Source organism: Anas acuta, chromosome 23 (genome assembly GCF_963932015.1).
Source record: "Anas acuta chromosome 23, bAnaAcu1.1, whole genome shotgun sequence".
Lineage (NCBI taxonomy): Eukaryota > Metazoa > Chordata > Aves > Anseriformes > Anatidae > Anas > Anas acuta.
In genome coordinates, this window is record NC_089001.1 from 1,142,461 (window position 1) to 1,166,604 (window position 24,144).

Sequence of the window (24,144 nt, forward strand, 5' to 3'; positions counted from 1 at the left end):
CTCCTGGGGTGCCCGCGGGACGGGGTGGGAGGAAAGCTGGGCACGCGGCGCTGGCTGAAGAACCTTTTAATTTTGACAAAAACGAAGTACAAAACCGAGGCCAATTTTCTTTTCTCCCCATTCGCGAGGATCTCTGCCAGAGTGGCGCTGGGCTGGCGCGGGGTGGCGGGCAGGCAGGGTGGCTCCGGGTGCTGGGGCGCGCGCCCTCCCCGGGGAGGGCCACGGGGCACCCGTGGGTGCCCGTGAGCACGGCTGGGCGCAGGGGGGGACGGGGCCAGCTGGCGGCGGGGCTCGCAGGAGTGAAGCGGGGAGCGTGCGAGGCCGGAGAGGAGGAGAGGAGGAGGAGGAGGAGGAGGAGAGGAGAGGCCGCCCGGGAGCGGGAGCCGGAGCGAGCGCGGCGGGGCACGGCTGGGCTGCGGCTCGGTGCCGGTCGTGGCGCCGGAGGGGTGTTTTGGGCTGGCTGGCTTTTGGTTTCCAATAAATACCAATCGGTGGGGGGCGGCTGGAGTCGCCGGCGCCCCGGCAGCTGCGGCACGCGGGGCTGGAGGGAGCGCAGACGGAGGTCCTGGCTGGGGCTGGGGGAGGCGGGGGGCTGCCTAGCTGATGATCTGCCGGGGCCGGCCGTAGCTCATCCCCGCCTGTGATGCGCCCTTGTTGCTCCCCATCTGTAAGCCGATGACGTTCTTGCCCTCCTTCAGCTGGCTCTCGGTGAACTCCCGCTTGTGCTCCTGCGCCTTCCTGCGGGGCGGAGGGAGAGGCCATGCGGCACCCGCTGCCCCCCCGGCTGCCAGATCCTTGGATCCTCGCCCTGGCGCTGGAATTCCCCCCATTCCCCTCCCCAGGGCCGCAGCCCCAGCCCCCTGCTCCCTGGGGCACCCAAGAAGGGACCAAAACCCCCCAGGGCAGCGGGAAGGGGACGGCACCAGCCCCGCTGGCTCTGCGGGGAGCTGGCGGGCAGGGGGCAGGGGCGCGAGGGTCCCACACTTACTTCATGAACCAGTTGGGGTCCCCGTGGTAGTTCCCGTCATTCTTGGTCACCGCCAGGCTCCCCAGGGCCATCAGCGTCCTCTGCACCGCCGCCATGTCCTTGGCTGCCAAAGGACAGTGGTGTGAGCGCCGGCTCGGCGCTGCCAGCCCCCCCCGAATCCCCCCGCCCGCAGCCCCCCGCCCAGCACACCTTCAAAGAGGTCGACAGTCTGGAAGATGTCTGTCTTCACCACGCCGTAGTCCTCGGCCGCCTTGAGGAACTGGGCGATCTGCTCCATCTGCTTGAACACCATGGTGGGGGGGCTGTCGGGGATCTTGACGGGCTTGGAGCCGTCGGGGTAGAGGCTGTTCACCAGCCGGCTGAGCACCTGCGGGCAGCGGGGGGCTGAGGGGGGCCGAGCTCCCTGCACGGCCCCGCTGCCACCCGCCCGGCCCCGCACTCACGATGCCGTTCTTCAGCCAGACCTGGAAGCCCAGGCGGCCCCGGTCGGGGCGGCCCACGCTGGCCCCGCACTGCGCCACGATCCACTCCACCAGGCGGTCCTCCAGCTCGTCGTCATACTTCTTCTCGATCTTGGACTGGACGTCCCTGCTCATGCCATACGCCGGGCCCTTGTTGGCCATGACTGCGGCGGGTGGGAGACCTGGGGCGGGACGGGGCGCGTGAGGCTGCGGGGACACTGCCTGCCCCTTGCCCGCAGCATCCACCTCCCGGCTCTCCCCGTGCCAAGCAGGGGCTGTTCGATGCCCAACGGCACATCCAGAGCCAAGCACTCAACCGTGATCCTTGCAGCGTGCCTGGACAGACGGGTCCCATCCCAGAGCTGCCTCGTCCCCATCCCTGCCCGCTCAGCCACCAGCGAGCCCCGAGGGTGCCAACATCCCTGGCTTCGGGCAGCCGGTGGCTGTGCCATGGCTGAAGGTGTCCGGGAAGGAACTGGCACAGCTGGAGAGCAGCGGGGTCCAGGCAGCAGGGCTGGGTGCCTGGGGCACCGCGGGGTGCCGTGGGGTGGCCATGGCTCTCCGTGTCCCCGTGCCGGTGCCAGGAGGCCGCCCCGCGGAGCCGTGCCCGTGCCCTTGTAAGGACATGGTGCGGGCAGGCACGGCGGTGGCCGGGGCGGGCAGCACCGGAGGATGCCAGGAAGGGTGCCAGCGGGTGGGGAGCCGGCAGCCAAGCCCCCCGCCGAGGCAGCCTCTCTCCTCCCCGCACAGCTCCTGGCTGGGTTGGAGCCAGCCGAGTGCCAGGGCTGAGCCGTGGAGGCACCTGAGCTCCCCGACCAGCAGCTCGTCCCTCACACCGGGCAGATGCAGCCCAGTTCCAGCAGCACAGAGCCTGGGAGGCAGCAGGGAAGCGCCGAGCCTGGCTGCTGGCAGTGATGCAGGGGAGCCCCCAGCCCCGGGGTTCCTGCAGTGTCAGTGCAGGAGCCCCCCACAGGCTGTGCCCAGTCCCGGGCACGTCCCCGATGCCGCAGGCGGCGCCACTCGGCTGGCACAGCTCACGGGACACTGACCGTGACCCCGTGCCCACCTCCCACCTTCACCCCCTTCCTACAGGAACTGGGGGCTGGGGCTGCTCCCCGAGTGCCCCGGGGCTGGGCACAGCCAGCACCCACCAAAGCTCTGCTCCTGGCAGCCGCGGAGCCCCGGTGGCAACCCGGTGCTGAGGACCGGGGGCAGCAGCGCACCCCAGGCAGGGTCCTCAGCCCATGGAACTGCATCCCCCCCCCCCATGGGAGAGGGACCCGAATCCGGGGAGCAGCACCCCCATTCAGGGAGCATGATGCCATCCTGGGGAGCAGCACCCCATCCCGCAGAGCAGCACCTCAATCCAGAGAGCAGCAGCCCAATCCCGGAGAGCAGAATCCCAGTGCGGGGAGCAGGACCCCATCCCGGGGAGCAGCATCCCAGCATGGGGAGCAGCAGCCCCATCCCCGCCAGCAGAATCCCAATGTGGGGAGCGCGACCCCATCCCGGGGAGCAGCACCCCCACGTCCCAGGGGCCGGCGTCCCCAGGGGGCACCCCCCGTGCCCGCCACCCCCCCGCAGCAGGACTCACGAGCGGCTGCTGAGGGATGCGCGGGGCGATGCTGTGCGCGGGAGCGGGCGCTCTGCACACTGGGGAGGCCGACGCCGAGCTAAAAGGCCGGTGCCGGGGCAGTGATGTCAGCCAGCCCGCGGCCAGCCCCCCATCCCTCCCTCGCGGGGCGCACCCAGACTCCTGCCCAGGCACCATATTTGGGGAAAAGACTCCGAAAAGCGGTGACTAAGGGCCCGTGCCGGAGCATTCCCCGCGTGCCTCAGCCCCGGCAGTTTTGGGGCAGGGAGGAAGCGGGGCCCCGGGCTCTGATGGAGTAAGTCCTTTTATAGGCAGGCGCTCGCCGAGGTTTTTCTGCCCTGACTTCATGGCTGGCTTTCCCCTGCGCTCACCCCGCGGGGCTCTGCAGGGCTGGGGGCACGGGGGGGACCCGAGCGGCCGGGACGAGGCCACGAGGTGGTCGCGGTGCGTGCCGGGGGGCTGCTGGGGAGCAGAGCGAGCCAGGGCTGGCCTGCACAGCCTGGAGAGGCCGTGGGCATCCTGCAGGCACACGGCCAGGGCCCAGGAGTGGCCCCAAGAATTGCTCTGACCCCGTTGAGGAGGGCAGGATGCGGCCGGGGAGCCCTGGTGCCAGGTGGGGATGGCACAGGGACCCCCAGCCCCCAGGGACCCCCAGCCCCCAGGGACCCCCAGCCCCAGGGACCTGGCACACCCCCAGCTCCGTCCCCAGCCCCCCCTGCAGTGCCAGGAGCTGCAGCAGGACATGGCCACAGCTCCAGGATTGTCCCCACAACCATGGGACCCCAGGGGCACAGCGTGGGGGCGCAGCCCAGGTCCCACAGCCTCCCCAAAGCCCCCCTACATCCATGGGCGCACTGCCTGCACCCCAAACCCCTCCGCACCCCAAACCCCACAGCCCCACAGCCCTGGGGGGCCTCTCAGCTTCCCAGGAGCCAAGGGGGAGGCTGGGGGAGCAGCAGCGTGCAGCTGACACCCAGCGGCCCCTCCAAACCCCCCCCCGGGTGCTGGATGTGCTGGGAGCCCCCAGCCCCGGCCCCGCAGGAGGAGGCAGGCACGGGTAAAGTGCAGACACTTTAATGGGAGCCGCTCCCCGGCACGGCCGCAGGAGCAGCGGACGGGAGGAGAAATCCAGCCGGGCGAGGGGCTCGGCGGGACGCGGCCCCCCCGGGGGCTGACCCCGACAGCGGGGTGCAGGGGCAGGGCCGCCACGCTCCGCACCCCAAAACTGGCATTAGGCACTGAAGGTCCCGCACCCGTGTGCGTGTGGGGCCGCGCGTCCCAGCAGCAGCAGCACCTTGTCCAGTGTCACTTGTCACCACGGACGGGCGCCACGGGGGACGCCACGCAGCCACGCAGCCCCCCCGGTGCAAGAGAAGGGCCGGGCTGCCATTGGGAGTCCCCAGCCCCATTTTCGGCTAAGACACGTGCTGGGCAGCCCGGGGGGGTTGGCCGCAGGCACCCGCACAGTGAGGAGGAGGCACGGCGAGGAGGGGACGGAGAGGCTGGCGGGACCCCCAGCACGGGCATCCCTCCCCCGGGGTGGGGGGGCTCCAGCCGGGATTTTGGCACAGCCCCGGGGGGCGGCACCGCGGAGCAGCAGCCCCTCTGCTGCCGGGCCCCTAGAAGACGTAGATCTTGTCCCGCTGGACGCAGTCCAAGTCATCGTCCAGCGTCAGCAGCACCTGCGGAGAGGGCAGCGGAGGGGCCGTGGGCAGGGCGAGGGGCTGGGCACCCCCCTGGCTGAGCCCCCCGGGGTCCCGTGGCTGTGGGGAGGGCAGCACCTACCAGGAAGGAGCCGAACATGGCGATGGAGGAGAGGAAGTGCCAGATGTCGTGGTCGTCGAAGAAGTCGAGCAGGATGCAGTCGCGGTTGTGCTCCCGGGACTCGGCTGGGGTTTTCTATGCGGGACGGGGCGAGCTGTCACCCTGCCCACCCCGCTGCCACCCCCTGCCCCCCACCCAGCCACCTACCTGCCAGGTGCTGAGCCCCTGGAAGAAGAAGAAGAGGGCGAAGCCCCAGACCACGGAGGTGCCGATAATGCAGAGCAGGGGGATGAGCTTGATGCGCTCGCCGCTGCGGAGCTGGAGGAGAGGTTGGGGTCACCACGCAGGGGGCACCCAGCAGCACGGGTGGGCAGCCTCTGGCCGAGCACCCCCAAAACGCCCGCCCCCGGTGCCCTCCCCGCACGGGCTCCGCTCGCACCTTCATGATGATGTAGAAGGCGAAGTAGAGGAGCAGGTTGCAGATGCCGATGGCCAGCAGGTAGGAAGCAAAGTCATTGGGGTGGACAATGAGGCCGTAGGCAGCGCTGGGGAGGCAGGGACAGGCAGCGGGGTCAGCTCAGCCTGCGGTGTCCCCCCCCCGTGCCCTGCTGTCCCCCGGGACCTGCTGGCAGCTCCCCCAGGGGATGGGGCGGTGCAGGGGGACGCTGCGGTGCCGCGGGTGCAGGGGCCGTGCTCAGCCCACAGCTGCCACGAGCTGGGTGTCCTCAGCACCGGGGGCTGTCCCGGGGCCGAGGGGGAGCAGGGCAGGGGCAGCAGCGGGGATGGGGGGGTCTGGGTGTGGAGGAAGCAGCGTGGGGGCCCGGCTCTGCACTCACAGCGACCAGTTGATGATGTTCCCCATGACCAAGAGCACCATTCGGTCCTGCCAAGGGAGAGGGGACGGGGTGAGGAGAGGGCCTGGGGGGCACCCGGCCAGGCTGGGGGGGGGGTCTGCGGCGTGCCAGGTCTCAGCGCAGCCCCAGGCCGGTGGCCAGCAAGCTCACGGGCAGCGACGTCCCTTCCCCTCCCGTCACTCACCACGTACATGGGCCCGCTGCACTGCCGGACGCAGTCCGTGTACAGCACGTGCAGGATCCTGCGCAGGATGCCCGAGTCTGTGGGGACAGGGGAGGTAGAGATGGGGGTCCCGGAGGCACTGCTGGGGGTCCCGGAGCTGCCCCCTGCCCGTCCCAGCCCTGCCAGCCCCCAGGTAACCCCTCACCGAGCTTCCAGCGCCCCATGTAGTAGAGCTGGGTGCTGAGCAGGAGGGTGGCCACGATGTGGATGACGGAGAAGACGATCCAGAAGGCCATGTTCCCTTTGCCAAACACCTGGGGGGGGAGACAAAAGCGGTCAGGGGGCTGGCGAGTGGCCACCCCGAGCCGTGCCCGGCCCCGCTGCGCTCCTGCACTCACGACGCCGACGACGGAGAAGAAGATGACGACGGCCAGGCAGGCGTAGGCGCTGTAGGCGCTGGCGTTGATGTCGGGGTGCCGCTTCTGGTACAGCTTCAGCATGCAGAGCCCGGCGATCATGTACATGAAGGAGGTGTCTGCGGGACGGCAGCGGTCAGGGGGGGCTGCGTGGGGGCTGCCCCCGGTGCGGTGCCGGGGTGGCACTCACCGAACTGGAAGTTGGTGTAGTTGGGGCAGACGTGGTAGCAGGCGCTGAGCAGCCCCTCCATCATCAGGGCCGTGCCCATGGCGTAGAAGAGCCCGAAGTGCTTGGGGATGCCGCACTCCTGGGGGGGGGCAGAGGGGAGGGGAAGGGGTGCTCAGGGATGCCGAGACGCCCCCGGGAGCAGAGCCCCGCGGCCGTGTGTCCCCTACCAGTGCGTGTGTGTCGTTGCGCATCAGCGCCCGGTTGTAGTTGATCTCCCGCTGCAGGATGATGAGCAGGAAGAGCAGCCCCAGCAGGACGTAGCCCAGGTTGCTGAGGATGTTGTTGAAGGCGCTGCGGGAAAAGGGTCAGCCCCTCAGCACCCCGGGACCCCCCCCCTTCACTGCCCACCCCCCATGGCCCTGCCCCACGCCCGCTGCCCCGACCTGAGGTTCCCCAGCGGGTGGGCGCACAGAAAGTTGTAGTAGCAGATGTCCTGGTTGCCCGTCACGTTCACCACCTGCAGGCACAGCACAGTGAGAGCAGGAGGTGGCAGGGAGAGGACACAGGGGGACGCCCCGGGGACATGGGGACGTTCCCATTGGGGATGGAGAACAGTTTGGGACAGCTCCCCGGGTTGGGCACCCCGACCCCGCTCACCGTCTGGTAGGTGATGACCAGCTGGATGACCGGCAGGGCATAGAAGACGGCGATGGTGGCGATGTTCCTGGGGGGGCACAGCGGTGTCACCGGGGTGCCCACTGGGGACACCATGGGGTCACCGTCCCGCTCCCCCCCACGCTATCCTCTCCTCACCAGAAGTAGATCTGGTATTTCTTCCGCAGCACCCGCTTGTCCTTGCGGGCCAGGTCGGCCACGCAGAGGTATTGCTGCAAGGAGAGGCAGGGTCGGAGCGGGGCAGGGCTGGGCACCCCGGCACGGCCCCGCACAGCCCCGACGGGGACGCACCTTGGTGCGGATGACGTTCTTGTCGTAGTCGATGTCGGCCAGCGTGTCGTAGTCGTCCTCCTCCACCGAGCTCAGCGAGTCCAGGCGAGGCCGGCCGGCCACGTTCTCCAGCGACCGCTCCCCTGCGCCAGAGCCGGGGGGTGAGCGGTGATGGGGGCACCCCACGGGGCCAAGCCCCCCTCGCCAACACCAATCACCCCCAATTACACCCATGCCCCCCCCCTCTAGCTCAGCCCGGGCCTGCCCCAGGATTCGGCCGCGCCGGGGGGGCCCTGCGCCGTGCGGGGCTGGGGCAGAGTGGCTGCGGGCACGGCGGGGGCTGCACCCGGGGCAAAGCTCGGGGCAGGGCAGATTGGCTCGATTGGACCCCCTGCTCGGCACCAACATCTACCCATAGCAATGCACAGCTGCCTCATCGGGGCCGAGGGGATGCGCCGCTTGAACTGCTCCTGCCCTTCAAAGGAAAGCGAGAGTTACCGGGGCAGGACGGGGGGGACCCAGTGCAGCTCCCGGCACATCGCCAGCCGGCGGTGCCCACCCCGAGACCCCACCTCGGGCTGGCAGGGAGGGACAGGGGCTGCCAGGGGACGGAGACAGGCAGAGCTGAGCTGCCAGCGGTCGGTGCCCTCGGGGCAGCCCTGGCACGTGGGCTCCGTGGTGTGGCACGGCACAGGACTCACCCACGTATCCGTAGGAGACCTCTGCAGAGCCCAAGCTGCCCGAGGCGGCCTCGGTGCTGCCGGAGGAGCCGTTCTCTGCGGGGAGGGACAGGGTGGGCGTGCGGCACGGCCACCGGGCCCCCACGGGTGGGGAGGCGAGGGGCAGCAGGCGGCACTCACCGAAGGAGCCGTAACCGTAGGTGTCGTAGGGGACGTGCCCCAGGAAGGAGTCGGGGATGCTGCGGGAGTGTCCTGCGGGACAGGAGGGGACACAAAGCTCCATCAGTGGGGGGCAGCCACTGGCAGCACCCCCAGCACGGGGCCATGCAGCCGATGGGAGCGGGGCAGTGCCCTGCGCCTCTGCCTGCAGCTGGGGGCACGGCGCGGGCAGCAGCTCGCAGCCACGGACAGAGCAAACGCTGGCACCTACCCAGTAAAGATGCTGGGAGTCGCCAGAAAGTCATGGAAAAAGAGAGAGAGACCCAGTCAGGTGCCCAAGCCCCAGCTCAGCTGCGTCAGCCCCAGAGAGGAGAAGCCAAACCCCAGGGCGTTCCCATCCCTGCTCTTTGGCCTCACTTGAAAGGCAGAAAAAACCACGAGCCCCAGGGACATCCATCCCCTCGCTGCCGCCCCGAATACCTGTGTCCAGGCTGGGCGAGTCCATGGCTGCCAGGAGCCCCTTCCTCTTCTGCTGCCTGCCAAAGGGAGCGGCCGTGAGCGGCACCGCAGGGCGCCCACGGGTGGCACCGCGCCGTGGGGCACGGACAGGGGCACGGGGAGGGGACGGGGGGGCCACAAGGGCTGGGGGCTCACCGGCAGCTCTCCCAGCAGGCGATGAGCAGCGTGAGGACGTAGAAGGAGAGGAAGATGCCCAGGCAGAAGAGCATGCTGCTCACGTACGCCTCCGCTGCGCACAGAACCGGGACGAGGCTCAGGGCGAGTGGTGGCCCCGGGGACCTGTCCCGGGGTCCCCCCCAGCACCCCGCAGCTCCCAGCCCTTATCGGTGCCCGGAGCAGGCTCCCACCCAGGCTTACAGGTTATGGCAGGGGACACCATCACCTCCAGCATCTTCTGCCGGTTGTGCTGATCCACGGGCTCATCTGCAGGAGGCACGGGCAGCCCTCAGCTCTGCGGGGTGGGGGTCAGCCCCATGCCCAGCACCAGACCCCGCAGCAGCAAGGCTCCCCCCGCCAGGCACCCACCTGGGGAGGTGTGTTTGGACAGGGGGTAGTAGGGCAGAGCCCCCCCGCACGCCTCGTCCTCCGTCTTCACCACCACCACCACGTAGAAGCTGTTGCTGGGGAAATCCTTCTTCTGCCACGGCGAGAGAGACGAGGGTCAGCAGCACCGGGGGGGGGACGACGTATGGGTCCCTGTGGGACTGAGCCCCACGGCTGGGGCCTGTCCCCATGCCCAGTGACCCCAGCCCGTGCCCACCTGCACAGTGATGGCCGCCTTCTTGGTCATGGTCTGGTACATGCCGATGAAGGCCACGTTGTTGTCCAGGTCGTAGACGGGGCACTGCGGGGTGCGAGGGGCCGTCAGCCCCGCCGAGCCCCGCGGGTCCCCCCCGGGGGGAGTCCCCAGAGCCCAAACCTACCAGGATGTCCTGGATGGAGATGACGGAGCAGGGGAAAGCCATGGCCGAGGTCACCTTCACGATCACTGAGTCCACTCCCTCGGGGAACTCGTACTTGAAGTACTGGGGGGAGAGGGGCACGTCGCCACCCGTGCCGCTCCCCACGGTGCGGACCCCCCGCCCGGCCAGCCCGGCCCCTCACCTGCGGCTGCGACGCCGTGGCATTGAAGGTGAAGGCTTCATTGGTCCTGGGGAGAGCGGGGAAGGAGGGATGAGGGCTGGCCGGGGAGGAGCAGCCCTGGGGAGGGAGCGGGCAGGGGGCCGGGGCCGTGCCCCTCACCGCAGCACGAAGTTCTCCACGCGGGTGACGCGCAGCTGGTAGGAGGCGTTGAGGGACAGCGTGGAGACGTCCACGTAGAAGTGCTGGGTCTCCACCTCCGCCTTGCTCTGCGGCTGGCACAGCGTGCGGCTCACCTCCTGGTACGCGTACTTCCTCTGGTACCTGGGGCAGGCAGACCCCGCCGTGCCGTGCCGTGCCGTGCCACACACCCCTGCCCACCCCGTGCCCGCCGGGGACCCCCGCCTGGGGCTCCCGAGCCCCCCCAGCACTCACAGGCCCCGTAGGATGAGCGGCACCTGGAACGAGACCACCGCCTCCTTCTGCCTCACCACGAAGAGCACGGGCAGGTCCTTGTGGTCGGACAGGACGTTCACCGACACCCGGACTCCCTCTGTCTGCGGGGACAGCGCGGAGGCGACGCTGTGGCCGGGCAGCGGCGCCCCGCTGGGTGGACTTTGCTCGCAGACACGTTGGCCCCGTGCTGATGGGGAGGGGGTGGGACGCGGGGACCGGGCTCTGCCACCACCCGAGGCTGGGTGATGGGGGGCTGCACGGCCAGGGGGTGGCGGGGGCACTGCCTCGGGGTGAACCTGGGGTGCCCAAATGGGGAACGTGGACCAAAAGGGGGAACACAGCCCAAAAACAGGAACACAGCCAAAAATAGGAACATGGCCCAAAAGGGGGGATGCAGCCCAAAAATAGGAACATAGCCCAAAAGGGGGGATGCAGCCCAAAAGGGGGGACACAGCCCAACAAGGGGAGCGCAAACCAAGAAGGGGAACACCCCAAAAATGGGAACACACCCCAACAAGGGGAACACAGCCCAACAAGGGGAACATGGCCCAGGGAAGGAAACACCCCAAAAACAGGAACACACCACCAAAAGGGGCCCCGCTCCCCCAAAAGGCCGCCGTGCCCCCCCCGTGCCCGGCGCCCCGCTCACCCTGTTGCGCAGCACGGTGTGGTTGAAGGCGTAGATGTTGAGCAGGTCGGCGTCCACCCAGTCCGAGTAGGTCCTGTCGAAGGTGGCCTCCTTCTCCTGCACCCGCCGGCCCTGCTGGGGCTGGGGCTGGGGCAGGGCTGGCAGCGGGGTGAGCGCCCAGAGCAGCAGCGCCCAGGCCAGCAGGGCGGGGGGCATCCCGCCAGCATCCCCGGGGGCACCGGGAGGGCACCGCGACGGGACGGGGGCGGCGGGGGGGGGCACGGCGGGGTCAGCCGGGGCGCAGCGGGGAGCGCGGAGCCATGGCGCGGGGGGCGAGGAGCTGTCGGTGCCCGGTGCCCGGTGCCCGGTGCCCGGTCCCGGTGCCGGTGCCGTGTCCCCGGTGCCGGTGCCGCCGCCCGGCGGTAAACACGTCCCGGCGGTGACGTCAGGGCCGGGCGGGGAAGTGACGCCGACCGGGGGCGGCCCCGGAGCCACCGTGGTTGGGGGGGGCGGTGGGGGGGGGAGCGGAGCCCCGGGACGGGCACAGGGACACGGAGCGGGGCAGCCCCCGGGGAACCCCATCACCGCCGGGGCTGCTCTTGGATACCCCGGGCTGAAATATCCCTCCCGGAATAGCCCGGTCCTAAGCGTCCTGCTCCTAAATGCGCCCTGATCCTAAAAGTCCTGTTCCTAAATGTCCCCTCATCTTCACCATCCTGTTCCTAAACAGCCCCTGTTCCTCAACACCTCCCCTTTTAAATATCCCAATCCCAAACATCTCCTGTTCCTAAACACCCTGTTCCCATATCCCCCCCCCCATCTCCCCCTCTCCTGGGCTGCAGCCCCCAGCCTCCTGCCCCAATCTGCCCCCACCATTACAGTGCTTGTTGCCCCCCCAGGTGAGGGGCTCCCCGCTCCCCATGGGTGTGAGGCCGGGGCAGAGCCGCAGCTCACGCCCGACTCCTGGCCAAATCCTGCCTCTGCTGGCACGCCTCGGAGGTCGATGAGTGCTGAGCGTTCCCCATTCATCTCAGGGCTTGGGAGTGAATCAGAGCCAGCAGCAGCCAGCTGAGAGATGCTGTCCATGGCCAGACAGCCGGTTACCTGCACCTGCAGAACATCACTCAGAGTTTCGGGTACCCAAACTCTGCATCGCTTGGAAACACCGGTGAAAAGAGAGGAAAACGAACAAACAAACAGAAACCAGACTGGCAATAAGAATGGATACTAAACGAGAAGCGAGGATCCAGACGAGCACGACTCCAAATACCCACGGGAGGGAAGGCTGCGGGTTTACCTGGGAGAGGCCCCCCTGGGGAAGCTCCCCCCGACCCTGCAGCACCCCACAGCTGGTCCATGGCCCAGCAGCAGCAACGGGACACAGGAGGCAGCCGACAGGGAGCGGGAGACGCAGGCGCACACACACACACTGCAACACGTTGGGGTGAAACATTTACATTTATATTGAAATATGCACTAGACAGAGTGAGTTCTACCAGTTGATGCTTTTTTTTTTTTTTTTTTTTTGCCAAAGCAGAATCACAATTCCCACCCGGGAAGGTTCAAGTCAGTGAGCAGACACAGAGCAGTGCCCCCGAGCAGGTGGGGAGGTCCCCACCATGTGCCTGGAGTGTCACCCCCTCCTCCCCAACAAGTCCCCAGGCACCCTTTTCCGTCCTTTCACATCTTTTCTCTTGGCTGCAATAAATAGGGAACTGGCAGTGCTCGCAGGCCACTGTACAGACAAGACACCAGGCTTCAGCACAGAACTGAAAAATGCAACTGGATTGTTTACAAAAGGAAAGAGCCCCAAAGGGCCGGTTCTTCCACAGCCAACCATTAACAATGAAATAATTCATGCTGGCCGGGCTGGGGCAGCCCAGCCCCGATCCCAAGGGACATCGGTCACCCAAAGCTGCAACTGAAGCTTTTCTATGCGTCCTTTGGCGAGGCACTCGTTTTTTTTAATATTTGCTCAGTGAGGAGGCAGAATCCCTCCTTGCCCTCACACAAAACGTCTCAATTTTGCGCGGGACAGTTTCTTACTAGACAGCCCCAAGCACAGCTAAAGTCTCCTAGGAAAAAAACAACAAAAAAAGCTGTCCTTCCTCTCCTTGTGCAGCATCAGCACCCATCAGCAAGGGTTAAGGCAGCCGAGGAGGAGGGCTGCGAACACCGAAAGAAGCACAGAGCGTGGCACCTGAGCAAGCCAAGCCTAAGCAGAGCTGTCCTCAGTCACGTTGCAGAGGAGCCACGAACCTGCCCAACCTCTCTCGTTCCACCCAGCGCCCTGCCAAGAGCAGCTGACTCACCGCCGGACACGGCCGCAGTTGAGGAGTTAACTTTTTATTGGAAGGACACATTCCTGGGCAGCGTCTCTTTAACCAGCTGCAGGGACAGCAGGGAGGGAAGCAGGGATGCATAGATTAAACTATCACACTGCCTTTCTATAAAAGCCTAGAAAGCTGGAAAGCTCGCAGGGAGCAGGGCGCTTTGTCCCGTCTCCCTAGGGGTGTGTGTGTGGAGGGGGGGGTCAATAAATCTTTTCCCCAAGAATCCTCCACTGCGATGGATTTTCAAGGCTGGATTTCACACTGCTTCCTACACCAGCTTCTCCAGCAAGCATCTAATCAGAAGCGTGAACACCTTTATCTTAAAGCCTGCTCTGCAAGGCAGCAGGGCTACAGAGTGCATAGGCTGAGCGGGGCCTGGGGAGCAGCGCGTTCCTGGCCTGGCCCATGGGGGTGAGACAATCATCCTCCTTCTACTACGGCACTCCAACACTTTTTACTTTTATTTCGGGGAATTGGAAAGCTTCATCCTTCCTTCATCTGTGTGTAGATCACATATACTGGAAACAAAACACACACTATGCATGCAATCCAGGCAGAAATCCTGCTATGATCAAATCTACAGGAAGAGGGGAATGTAGTGGGGACATAAAAGTATTCCTTAATGCTAGATTATAGACTGCATTAAACACCAGCACCCTTTATTATAAAAAAGGGCCAACAGACTATATACAGTACCTATGTACTTTCATTGCAGCAGGGCACAGCAAGCAACCTGGACACCTAAACACCCCTCAGTAAGCACACAGCATGGAGCGCCCGCTAAAAAGCCATCGGTTCCTCTCCTATTTACCTGCCAGGAGGAGCGTGTCTGGCTGCAGATCCCTCTCACGCCCCTAAAGGAGCAGGGATCTGCGCTGGCAGCCACCACAGCACGGATCTCTGATGTCTGCACAGCGCTGCCATGCTCCAGCTCCGGCAGGTAAGCTGAGGAAGAACAGACTTGAGTTAAAATTACTTTATTTGCGAGTATATTTAGCTATTCGCCTAGGGCTCTGCGTTTAGGGTCCAAAACGGTTTCTTTTTGAAAAAGAGAAGCTTTCACTTGTAGATGAAAGGCTGTTTTCATACCACCACTAGTAGACTATAACCAGCTCTCATAACAACAACAAAAAAAGTCCCACCTACTTGCAGCCCCTGGAAGAGGGCGCTCGCTGCACTGGCTCCCTTGCCTGGAGGTGAGCCGCATCCAGGGCAGGAAGAGGCTACACCCTGGCTTCGCTTTTTACTGTAAGAGGCTGTAGTTGCTTGAATAAAGTGTTTATACAAGTAAAACAGAAGCAATAAAGAAATATACACCTTGGAATCTGTAAAGCTTCAGACTGATTTAGGCCTTGCAAAAAGGGGTTATTCATATGGGTTTTCTTAATTAAAAAAAAAAAAAAAAAAGGATGTAACAGTCATACTTAAAAAAAAAAAAAAAGAGAAGAAAGATGAACAGCACTGTAGAGAGCCCTGTAGCACAGGCAACTCAAAGGAATGAAATGTCAGTTCTATAGGAGCGAGGACGTAACTACCTTCTGTGATATTAACCGGATAATTAAAAATCCTAAACTGAACAACTGTTAGAAGGCAGCAACACCATACACGGACAGGAGCAGAGAACAGGACAGCCAGCAGCACCTGAACGAGGCTGCCCACAGGGAAGCTGCACGGAATGAAGCGTGCCCCAGCATGGTGAAGCAAGCACGAGCACAAGCACCTGGGAGTGTGACACGCGTTCAGCTAACAGTTTGTTTCGTTACACTTCTCAATTCCAGTTTCATGCTGCTTCAGAAATAAGGAGTGGGAAAGCGACACGTGTCGCCTAACCCCCCAGTGGGAAAAAAAAAAAGGAAAAAAGGAAAGAACGGAAATATTATTAGAATGTGGGACTGAGACTGAAAAATGCATCTGTTCTGTTATTAGCAAGTGGAAGGCAATTCTCGTTCCCAGGCTAATACACAGAGCACAACCCCTACAGCCAGGAACGGTGAGCCAGGAGCTGTGCACGGGCTGTCAGAGACAGGCTAAAAGGTTCTAGGACAACCACAGAGCAACAAGACGTGGGAGGGGCACAGAGTGACAGTCCTGTTCTCATTTTAAATGAGGAATGGTTTAAAAGTAAAACTCTTCTTCAGCTAATCTCCTCCTGCAATAAAACCAACCAAGCCGGCCCTCATATGTACAAGACCAGTTAAACATCAGCCTTCCCCCTCAAAACACTAGGTACGAGCATCCGTAACATTCTACAATGGAAAGTGCTTTAAGAAAGAAGGATTCTGTAGTGCCAGTGACAGAACTGATCTGATGGGCTGGAGGATGTGAACACTGACGTCAGCTGATCAGGCCAGAGCAGCTCGTTTCTCCTCAGGGGTCTCCTCCAGTAGCTGCATGATCAGTTCGTGGAGGGGTTTGCAGATCTTGGCGTAGCCCCCTCCCGTCAGGTGCAGGAAATCAAACATGTCGTGGTAGGAGATGGTGCCATCCGAGTGCACGAAGCCGGCGTCTACATCCAGCAGCTGCACGTTGGGCAGTTTGGGGAGGGAGGCTTTTAGCAGATGGTTCACCTTGGCATTCTTCTGCCGCAGAGGGTTTGGCTTCTCTCCACGAGGTAGCAGGCCCTGAGACGAGAGAGAGGCAGTGAGGAGCTTTCACACGGTAATGATTTCCCCGTCAATTCAGGCATCCTTTCAGGATTTAGGATGTCTGTGACAGAGGGATCTCATTCCTTCAATCAGCCCATTCAGATCCAATTTTAAATGCAACTGCCGATGAGCTATAAGCACAACTGGCAGGGCACTTGCTTTTCTTGCTTTTTTTAAAGCTATCAGCTTGTGCTCTCTCCAAAAGCTTTCAGCAGTGCACTGAACGCCTCCGCTACGCTTCTCAGTGGGACAGCCCCCAGCCGACCTGTTAAAACAAGGAGGCAAACCAAGACTTCCAAATCCCAGCTCTGATCTGGGCACTTCTATCCCTCACAGGACTTCTTCGACAACATCACTAAGCGGGGCAGCAATGCTGCTAGTGGGAACGATCACACCCACCTCTGGTGGAGCTGAGCTTCTGCAGAGCCAGGCGAGGCAGGGGAGGCACGGACAGAGCAGAAGATAAATGCAGCGAGTGCCCTCCCCCACCACCACCCCTCCCAGTATCACCCAGACACAGCGCAGAGAACACAGGGCCTCCTCACAGCGCTTTGTTTTCGCAGCTCTCCACGAGACATACCAGCACAATAACTTTGGCCTGTGGCTGCTGGGTATTTATCAGGCGCACGATAGCCTCGATTCCGCCTGCGACTTCTTCGGCTGTGTTTTCGTGATTATTTGTTCCAACCCAAACAACAATGACCTGCGAGGAGAAGAAATGTTTGCAACCTTTTCAGAACAAGTTGTAAGACTCTTGCTAAGACCCTGATAACCCTGTATAAACATCAGCTGTGACCAGCAAGCTCGGTTAAGAACGTTTAAGTATAAACCCACATCGCGAGAGGTCTTCAGCTGTCAGTTATGCTGACTTTTAAACAGTATCTCACAAGCCTCTGTCCAGACAAACCAGGATTACTGAAAGTTTTCTGTTCAGCCTAGGAGATGTCTGAGTCCACCCCATCCCACAGAGCCAACACACTGCAGGAGCCTGCACTGGTCAAAAAGGAGATGACATTCACACAGCACGTGCTCCTTCAGGACAGGGACAATCGTGCAGCTCAGCTTCTTTAAGGAAAGATTAAATGCTGATAAATAACAGAAATATGAGTGGCGCTGCCTTCCTAGTGGAGCACACGCTGCGGCACTGCCCGTGGTGGGCTGCTCAGTGCCTTCAGTAAAGGAGTCCAGCTCAGGTGCAGAGTGCGAAGCTGTTCCTCGCTCCATGTTCTGAACATCTTTGCTGGCTTTCTGTCAAAGATTTCACCATCCCCACCTAGAGGCTGAGAGCACTCAGGCCTGAGACACGCTGCAATCCAGCCTGCACCTAGCGATAGTAAATAACAGGCCTGATCGCCATCTGTGCTGGGACCGTGAGCCCATGTCTCCTAAAGACTCCTCTGCTATTTGCACACTCAGCAGCGAAACCCATGTGTGTGAGAGCACGGCCCTGTTCCCAAACACTTCTGGTTTAGCCAAACACATCTCAGCACTTTGTGCATGCTTCGTGCTGGCAGTTGTTCAAACAAAAAGGTCTCTTAGGAGTTAACAGCTCCCTGGGCTGAGCACCACTGACGTCTCCTCTGAGTCAGCACACGGCTGCCCGCCTGGCGCCCCGGTCGTACCTTCGGTTTAATGTTCTCCAGCTCACCGTTCTTCAGTCTCCATAGAACGTGGCCGGTGGTGTCCCCACCGATCCCAAAATTCAGTGCGTGGAGTGGTGAGAAGAGCTCTCGCCAGATCTGCAAGCAGAGAGCAGTTTCCTATTTCAGAGGAGCAGCCTGATGGTGACAGAGACACGGCATGGACACGCGATGCTGTCAGTGAGACTGGAAGGAGCAGGGAGACACCCCAAAACTCACTTCCAGAAAGGGCATTTAAGCACGGGACAGGGCTTTGCTGCAAGGTCCGGAAGAGGTGGAAAGGCTGGTGTTCACTCAGTCCTGGCACAAAGGAAGGGGAAGTTCTCTCAAATAGCTACTTGGTGTCAGGAACAGAGCGCTGAGCTGCTGCAGACCGCAGTGTCCCTACCTCAGTTAATGACACGACTCCTGAAGGTGTCTAGGAGCTGAAGAAATCCCTTCTATTGCCAGGTAACAGAACTAAAAAAGCCTGGAGTGCACTGGGAAGCAGCTCTCAAAAAAGTAACTCAGCTACAGCCACCGTGGAGCAGCAGCAAATCTCTCCCTTTGCTCCCCTACCCTAGTTTTAGGGATTAAGGAAACGCACAAAACCTGGCCAGTGCCTTCAACAAAATTCCCTTCTCAAGGCATCTCTAACGCCTTCCCTTTGGCACCAGAAAATTGGGTTCATGCACACAGCACGCTGAGGGTTAAACATGCCCTGGCCTGGACACACCTACAGAGATTTCACCCTCGGGAGTTTGGAACCAGAGGTCCACGGAAGGAGCGAAGGGCTGTGTCTGCGTGGCCAAGGGGAGGCCGTCATTAATTGCTTCAGAGCAGGACTGCAAACGGCCCCAGATAAACCAGGGAGACTTTGTACGGGCGTTGGGGAGGGAAGGAAACGGGGCAGAGCAACAGGACAGCGGTAACATCAGAACAGAACAAAGAGTTGTCAGGACCACGCAGGATTACATGCTGCTGGATTAGGATTTCCAATCCGTGTAGCCCCAAACCACCTTTATCTGTAACCAGTACCTCATACTGCTGCAGCAACTGCACCATGGAGTCACCCACGAAGAGCACGTCGGGTTCCTTGTCTTTGCAGTCGGAGACAAATCTGTTGTGCTGTCAGGAGAAAGCAGCCCCGTGTCAGCTCACACTCATCTCACCAGCACCACTGCTGTGGGGCAGGAAGGGCCCGAGCAGCTCCCCCTGCCTGCCTCCCACACGCTTCTTTCCCCTGTTAACCCATGAGCACCCCTCCCAGCTGCACCAACTCTAACAGGGACGAGCTCTTGGCTCTGAGAGCAGCATTTTGCCTGCTCTGGGCACTGCCCACACACAGCCACAGGGAGCAGCCTCTGGCTATGCTGCCCTGGCTGCAGGAGGAAGCGCTGCAGCAAGAGGCTGGGGGTGCAGACGCTGCAGCTCTGCCCTTTTCAGCTCCGTGCCTGCCTTGTAAAGACACGGGTGGAGCAGAGCAGCGCTTTGCAGGCACAGAGCCCTGTTTTGTGCTTTGTTTAACAAACGGGTCAGCAATTTCTCTCCATTAATGGGTGAAACAGCTTTTTTAATGCTATTTCACACCATGGCACTCAGGTCAACGCTGCTAATGGCCTGGATTCACCCCTACAGGCAGGTCGCAGCACAGCCTGCGTGTCCCCGGCCCCTCCCCGGGCAGCTCCTGTACCTGCGACATCCACCGGTCGTCCCCCTGGATGTCCTCGGCGGCGTGCGGGACGGCCGCTGGGTTGGAGTCCCCGTGGCTCATCCGGTTCCTGCGGAGAGAAGAGGGCGGGCGGGCGGCACTCAGGGCTGGCCCCGGGGAAATTAAATAAAATAAAATAAAACCAAAAACCCGGGGCCCATCAGACGTGTAACGGGCGGTGCGTGACCGTTTAACGGGGGGCTGTGCCCGTTTAACGGGTTAATTTCTAAATGACAAGGCCGAGCTGCGGGCAGGGCTGTGACGGGAGCCCCCGGGGCCACCTCGCGGCCGAGACTCCCTCCCGAGGACAACCCGGGGCGATTTTGGGGTCAAATCGCGGGGATTCGGGGCCGCCCGGCCCGCACGAGGCGGCGGCGGGCGCAGCGCCAGGCCGCGGGGCGAGGCGGGGCCCGGCCCCCGGCACCCAGCGGCGCGGCGGGGCCGGGGCGGCGCCCCCCGGGGCACGGCGATTTGGGGCCGGGAGGGGACGGGACGGGACGGGAGGGCAGGGGCCGGTCCCGGCGCGGCGCCGCCCCGCACTCACGGCTCGCCCCGCGACTCCATGGCCGGGCGCCTCCCTCCTGCCTCGGCCCGGGCCCGCTCCGCGCCTGCGCCACCACCGCTTCCGCTTCCGCCTGGCAACCACCCCCCGGCGGGGCCGCTTCCGGGCGCGCTGCCGGAAGTCCCGCCCCGCGCTGCTGCACGGGGGGGGGAGGGGGCGAAAGGGAAGCGGGGCGGCGGCGTGACGTCAGCGGGGCGGCGGTGACGTCACCGCGCTGCTTCCGGCGGCCCCCTCAGTGCGGGCGCGGAGCCGCGGGGGCCGCGCGGGTGCGGGCAGGGCCCTGCTGGGGGCCGGCCGCGCCTCACAGCGGGCCCACAACGCGCCCAGCGCCGCCTGAGGGGCTCCGGGCTCCAACCGAGCCCAACCGGGCCCAACCGGGGCCGTGCGGGGGCTCTGGGCCCCCCCGATCCCCCTAAACCCTCGCCGCGCGCTCCCGACGCCGCACGGGGGCGCGCTCGGCTCCCGGCCCCGCCCCTCCCCGCGAGGCCCCGCCCCTTCCTCTAAACCACGCCCCCTTCCTGAAGCCCCGCCCCTTTCCCCTCAAGCCCCGCCCCTCGCCCAATCACCTCGCGTCTCCTCCCTCCTGGCCCCGCCCCTCCTGGCGCTGCCGTCACGCGCCCCGCCCCGCCCCGCGGGGTTGCCATGGCAGCCGCCCCCCCCCCTCCTCCCCCCCCCCCCCCCGCTGAGCTCACGCGGTGCCGCAGCCCCGCGGGGGGGGGAGGGGGCGCGCTCCTCGCGACAAGATGGCGGCGGCGGCGGCTGCAGCGGCGGCGGCGGCGAGCGGCGCCCCGGGGGGGCCCCCCCCGCCCCCGGCCCCTCGCCTGCCCCCGGCCCCGCCGCCCCCCCGGCCCCCGGGGCCCGCCCGCATCGGGTATTACGAGATCGAGCGCACCATCGGCAAGGGCAACTTCGCCGTCGTCAAGCTGGCCACGCACCTGGTGACCCGCGCCAAGGTGAGGCCCGGCCCCGCGGGACCCCCCCCCGGGGGCTGACAGGGCCCTGACAGGGCCTGGGCGCGGGGTAAGGGGTGAGGGGTGAGGGGCTGGGGCCGCCTCACGGGGCACAGGGCCCGGCTGTGCCCCCCCACCCCGTGTCCCTGAGCCCCCCCCCCCCCCGTGCCCGGGTATGGGGTGAATTCATCGCATTTGTGCCCAAAATGGGCTGTTTGTGGCTGTCCTGAGGCAGGTTTTATTGCTGCCCCCCCCCCCAGCTGCTGGGCCTCCCCGCGCTCCCTGCTCCCAGCCCTGCTGGGTTCCCACACGGAGCCGGGCTGACCCCGCAGGAACGGGGCCGGCAGCGGCCGGGATGCTGGCTGGATCCCGGATCCTATGGAGCCCGGCTCAGCCCCTCACCCCCGAGCCGTCCCTGCTCGCAGCCTCCTCTAGAGCCAAGGTTTGGATGGTGTCAGCCCGAGGTTTGCAAAATACCGAAGCAGAGACTCGTTTCTGCCTTCAGATGGTTGGTCTGCACGCTAAATCGTCTTTGGGAGCCGTCCTCAAGGTTGACAGGCCCGGAGCCAGGCTCCATGCGCTGTGTGTGAGCCATGGGAGGGCTGAAACCGGGGTTGTGCTGGGTGGGAAGGACGTGGCTGTGGGCAGCAGCCTGGAGGGGCTGCAGGCGGTGGGGCTGGGGGTGTCCTCGCTGCCTGCCATGGCTGAGGTGGTGCCCGTGGTGGCTTCCGAGCTCCCCAAACGCCCCTTGGCTGGGAGCAGCCGGCGGCTCCTGGGGTCGACGAGCGGCAGAGGGGGAGCAGTGGGGAGCTGAAGCTTGGCCTGGCAGCTTTCCCAACCCCCAGGTCAGGTTTCCCTTTGGATCCCCCCCTTGCCATGAGGAGGGCAAGCGAAGGGGCTCGTTTGGCCTGCGGGCACAAGTGCTGCTGGCTCAGGGCTCCTCTGCAGGGGCTGGCTCGGGGAGAGGAGTGAGGGGGGGGAAGAGCTGTTTGCCTCAGGATCTGGGGCTTATGAGGTTAGGGGGCAGGTACAGGTGTAAAACACCTTGGAAAGGTCAAATCTGTTGGAAATGGTCTTGAAACAGCCGCTGGCAGCTTTGTTTTCATCCCGGCAATACCTTAACCAGGCCGGCTTAGTGGAAACGGCTTAGAGGAGAGCACAGACGCTGGGCAGTGCTCCATGGGCGATCTGGGGGAGCCCTCTGGACCTTACACACAGCTGGGGCACGACGGAGCGTGCCGGCAGCTCCTGCCAGGGGTGTGCTCTGCAGCGTGGACAACCCAGGCACCAAATCCCCAGACCCCGCAGAGCTGGCCCCGTGGCACGTTGCCCTGGAGGAGAGCTGGGCTCAGCACGGCCCCTGATCACAGCCTGTGTTCCTCTGCCCTGCAAGGAATCCCAGCACCAGTGGCCGTGTTGGTTTGAAAAAGGCCCTACCCTGGCTTTTTAGGTTACGGTGGAGATAACCATGAATAGCTTGGGTTCGTTGCTGCTCGTTAATGGCAAAGGTGTTCTCCTGGTGGGGTCTGGGGCCTGTTTTCCTTTCCGATGGACGTTCAGCAGGGCGAGCGGACTTTGATGTGACATCTGCAGATAACAGCTTGGCTTCGGTTCCCTCTTACCCTTCAAAAAAGAAGGCAGAGTGCCGCGGTGGCTGTCCCAGCATCAAAGGCCTGGGCTCCCCGTGCCGCTCGGAGGCTGAAGGGCTGCGTTTATTTACAGAGAGGAGGAGGAGAGCGTGTGCCGGGCGCGCCTGGCGCTGCTGCTCGGGCACGTCGTGCTGACACAGGGCATTGCAGCCCAGCTGCAGGTGGGTCAGCAGTGCTGGGGACACTGCCGAGGGGGAACGCTCCTCGTCCTAGAGGGCAGGAGGCCTGTGTGTGTGACTGGCCCTGCTGGAAGTAAGGAAATAGAAAGGGATGGTTGGCGGTTTGGGTGGGAACTGAGCTGGAGATCTCCATCCAGACCCTGGCCACGCGAAGCTGGAGCCCTGTGCGCTGTACGGCTCCCTGACGGGATCCATCCACCCGCAGGTATCCTGCTGCATCTCCCTGCTTCTGCCCCTTTGTCCCTTCTGATGTTTCACCAGAAACCCTGTTGATTTGGGTTCTAAGACCTGGAATCGCAGCTCTGTGCCCCCGCTCTGCACAAGAGCTGCTGGACGCGTGTTAATGGGGGGGCTGGAGGAGCACGGGGGGAGCAGGTGCCTCCTGACCCCTCTCTGTAGTGTTGTGCTGCAGTCTTCAGGAGCTGCTGCCCTGCTTTGGTTTTTAAGTGTTTGTTTTAACCCAACTTGTTTTTAACTTTAAACTGTGCTTTTTTTTTTAACATATTTGTAAGTTTCTGGGAGCTTTAAGCAGCAGCTGGGTCATGGGCAAAGCTGGAACCATTTGGGCTGGTTCTGCCTCGTGTGGAAGGAGCTACCTGCAGCTGCTGCACGGGGTCACACCGACACCACGGCCCTTCTGCACGGCCAGCACCAGCTGCTGGAGCTGAAATTAAGCTGATTTCTTTTGCTGGTTTAAGGAGCTGAGCCCTCCCTGGGGAATCAGAGGCCTCTCTGCTGTGACTGTGAGGGTGCTGCCGCGGGAGGCTGGCTGTGCTTCCTGAGGCTCGTGTTGGGAGCTGGAGTTCACGGCCAAAATCTTGCTCTGAGTCTGTGGAGGTAGGCGCTGGGACACCTGGAGCTGGGCCGAGGCTAGGCGTAGCTGCTGCAGTGGGGATGAGGGGCACTAGTTATTGAGCCCCACAGAGGCATTAACTATCAGCTGCGAGCTGAAGCAGCGGCATCACACGTTTCGTGGTTTTGAGGTGAAATTCTGCCTGGCCCAAGGGATTGCTGCGTGGATCCTGCTTCCCGTGGGAGCTGTGCTGCTCATTGCGGGGCTCTTTCCTAGGAGCCCTGACCCCAAGTCCCTGCAGCTGAGGCTGAGCCTCGCCCTCTGCTGAACGGCCATCAAAGGGGCTCCATGAAAAGGGAATCCTGTGCCTGGCTTCAGCCAGGTTCCCAAATAGCCCGGGCACACGAACCCACACACAGCACCTCCCACCCCAGCAGCCCGGAGGTGTGAGCGCGAGGTTTGTGTCTGCGCCCCTGCGTTGCAGCGCGTGCCGGTGTCGTGCTGTTAGCACTCAGCAGCTCTGCCTTCGATTTCTTAAACGACCTGATGCAATTACAGCGCATTAATTACCCGGGCTTGAAGATCACTTAGAAGAAAAGGAGTCTCCGTTGTGTGACTGCGGGGCTGGGCCGGAGGCGCAGGAGGGCTGTCGGTGCCGGGGGAAAGCGCCCGGCGCGACGCTGATGGGGATAAAGGAGAGCGCGGGGCTCAGGCAGCAGATTAAAGTATTGCAAATAAAATCTGGCTTTGGAGGCCGTGAATGTCTGCTGCCTTTCAGCAAACAGATGGAAGCTTCGTGGCTCCTTCCAAGAACTTCTAAAATATGG

At 63.5% G+C, this 24,144-nt stretch overlaps 5 protein-coding genes across 11 annotated transcripts in view; 2 read left to right on the forward strand and 3 right to left on the reverse strand.

The window, feature by feature from the left end:
• The window catches only part of APOA1 (apolipoprotein A1), a 113,438-nt gene that overhangs the window by 21,691 nt on the left and 67,603 nt on the right, over positions 1-24,144 (forward strand). The gene's annotated exons all lie outside the window — the stretch shown is intronic.
• Positions 51-3,198, reverse strand: TAGLN (transgelin). Its single transcript, XM_068659025.1, has 5 exons — positions 3,044-3,198; positions 1,432-1,631; positions 1,178-1,355; positions 989-1,091; positions 51-738 (listed from the first exon to the last, which is right to left on the reverse strand). Exons 2-5 carry the CDS (start codon positions 1,609-1,611, stop codon positions 597-599), a joined length of 603 nt encoding a protein of 200 aa, XP_068515126.1. The 5' UTR covers positions 1,612-1,631; positions 3,044-3,198; the 3' UTR covers positions 51-596.
• Positions 4,102-11,288, reverse strand: SIDT2 (SID1 transmembrane family member 2). Of its 4 annotated transcripts, XM_068659011.1 has the most exons (28): positions 10,898-11,288; positions 10,228-10,349; positions 9,955-10,116; positions 9,817-9,862; positions 9,636-9,737; positions 9,473-9,556; positions 9,238-9,349; positions 9,070-9,135; positions 8,848-8,941; positions 8,674-8,729; positions 8,465-8,476; positions 8,215-8,286; positions 8,056-8,130; positions 7,767-7,829; positions 7,376-7,497; positions 7,223-7,296; positions 7,067-7,133; positions 6,853-6,926; positions 6,637-6,760; positions 6,431-6,548; positions 6,223-6,359; positions 6,030-6,138; positions 5,846-5,922; positions 5,644-5,690; positions 5,247-5,352; positions 5,015-5,125; positions 4,829-4,942; positions 4,102-4,725 (listed from the first exon to the last, which is right to left on the reverse strand). In XM_068659011.1, the coding sequence occupies exons 1-28, from the start codon at positions 11,090-11,092 to the stop codon at positions 4,663-4,665; spliced, it is 2,604 nt and encodes an 867-aa protein (XP_068515112.1). In that variant the 5' UTR covers positions 11,093-11,288; the 3' UTR covers positions 4,102-4,662. The 4 variants fall into 4 exon arrangements, with proteins under 4 accessions (XP_068515112.1, XP_068515114.1, XP_068515115.1 ...); XM_068659013.1 differs by lacking the exon at positions 8,465-8,476 and having other exon boundaries at positions 10,898-11,287; XM_068659014.1 differs by lacking the exon at positions 7,767-7,829 and having other exon boundaries at positions 10,898-11,287.
• PAFAH1B2 (platelet activating factor acetylhydrolase 1b catalytic subunit 2) lies at positions 14,600-19,884 on the reverse strand. The gene is made up of 6 exons (XM_068659026.1): positions 19,729-19,884; positions 19,167-19,254; positions 18,512-18,601; positions 17,477-17,593; positions 16,435-16,557; positions 14,600-15,830 (listed from the first exon to the last, which is right to left on the reverse strand). Exons 1-6 carry the CDS (start codon positions 19,746-19,748, stop codon positions 15,552-15,554), a joined length of 717 nt encoding a protein of 238 aa, XP_068515127.1. The 5' UTR covers positions 19,749-19,884; the 3' UTR covers positions 14,600-15,551.
• SIK3 (SIK family kinase 3) overlaps positions 20,458-24,144 on the forward strand; it is a 66,806-nt gene continuing 63,119 nt past the window's right edge. For 3 of the 4 annotated variants that reach the window (XM_068659007.1, XM_068659009.1, XM_068659010.1), the window contains exon 1: positions 20,458-20,699. In XM_068659007.1, coding sequence (XP_068515108.1) covers positions 20,490-20,699 — 210 coding nt within the window. In that variant the 5' untranslated portion in view covers positions 20,458-20,489. The remainder of the gene's footprint in view (positions 20,700-24,144) is intronic. The other variant, XM_068659008.1, reaches the window with a different exon arrangement.

Bases quoted from the DNA above. Each gene is read 5' to 3' on its own strand.
- PAFAH1B2 (XM_068659026.1), bottom strand. From the start codon at position 19,748: ATGGAGTCGCGGGGCGAGCC. The intron at 16,558-17,476 runs GTACGACCGGGG...TTCTCCTCGCAG, and splicing joins TGGAGAACATTAAACCGAAG to GTCATTGTTGTTTGGGTTGG. The intron at 15,831-16,434 runs GTATGTCTCGTG...CTCTCGTCTCAG, and splicing joins AGGCCAAAGTTATTGTGCTG to GGCCTGCTACCTCGTGGAGA.
- TAGLN (XM_068659025.1), bottom strand. From the start codon at position 1,611: ATGGCCAACAAGGGCCCGGCGTATGGCATGAGCAGGGACGTCCAGTCC. The intron at 1,356-1,431 runs GTGAGTGCGGGG...CGCTGCCCGCAG, and splicing joins TCTGGCTGAAGAACGGCATC to GTGCTCAGCCGGCTGGTGAA. The intron at 1,092-1,177 runs GTGTGCTGGGCG...GTCCTTTGGCAG, and splicing joins GACTGTCGACCTCTTTGAAG to CCAAGGACATGGCGGCGGTG.
- SIDT2 (XM_068659011.1), bottom strand. From the start codon at position 11,092: ATGCCCCCCGCCCTGCTGGCCTGGGCGCTGCTGCTCTGGGCGCTCACC. The intron at 9,863-9,954 runs GTGAGGGGCACG...CGCTCTCCCCAG, and splicing joins GTGGAGAACTTCGTGCTGCG to GACCAATGAAGCCTTCACCT. The intron at 8,131-8,214 runs GTGAGTGCCGCC...CCCTCCCCGCAG, and splicing joins CTACGGTTACGGCTCCTTCG to AGAACGGCTCCTCCGGCAGC.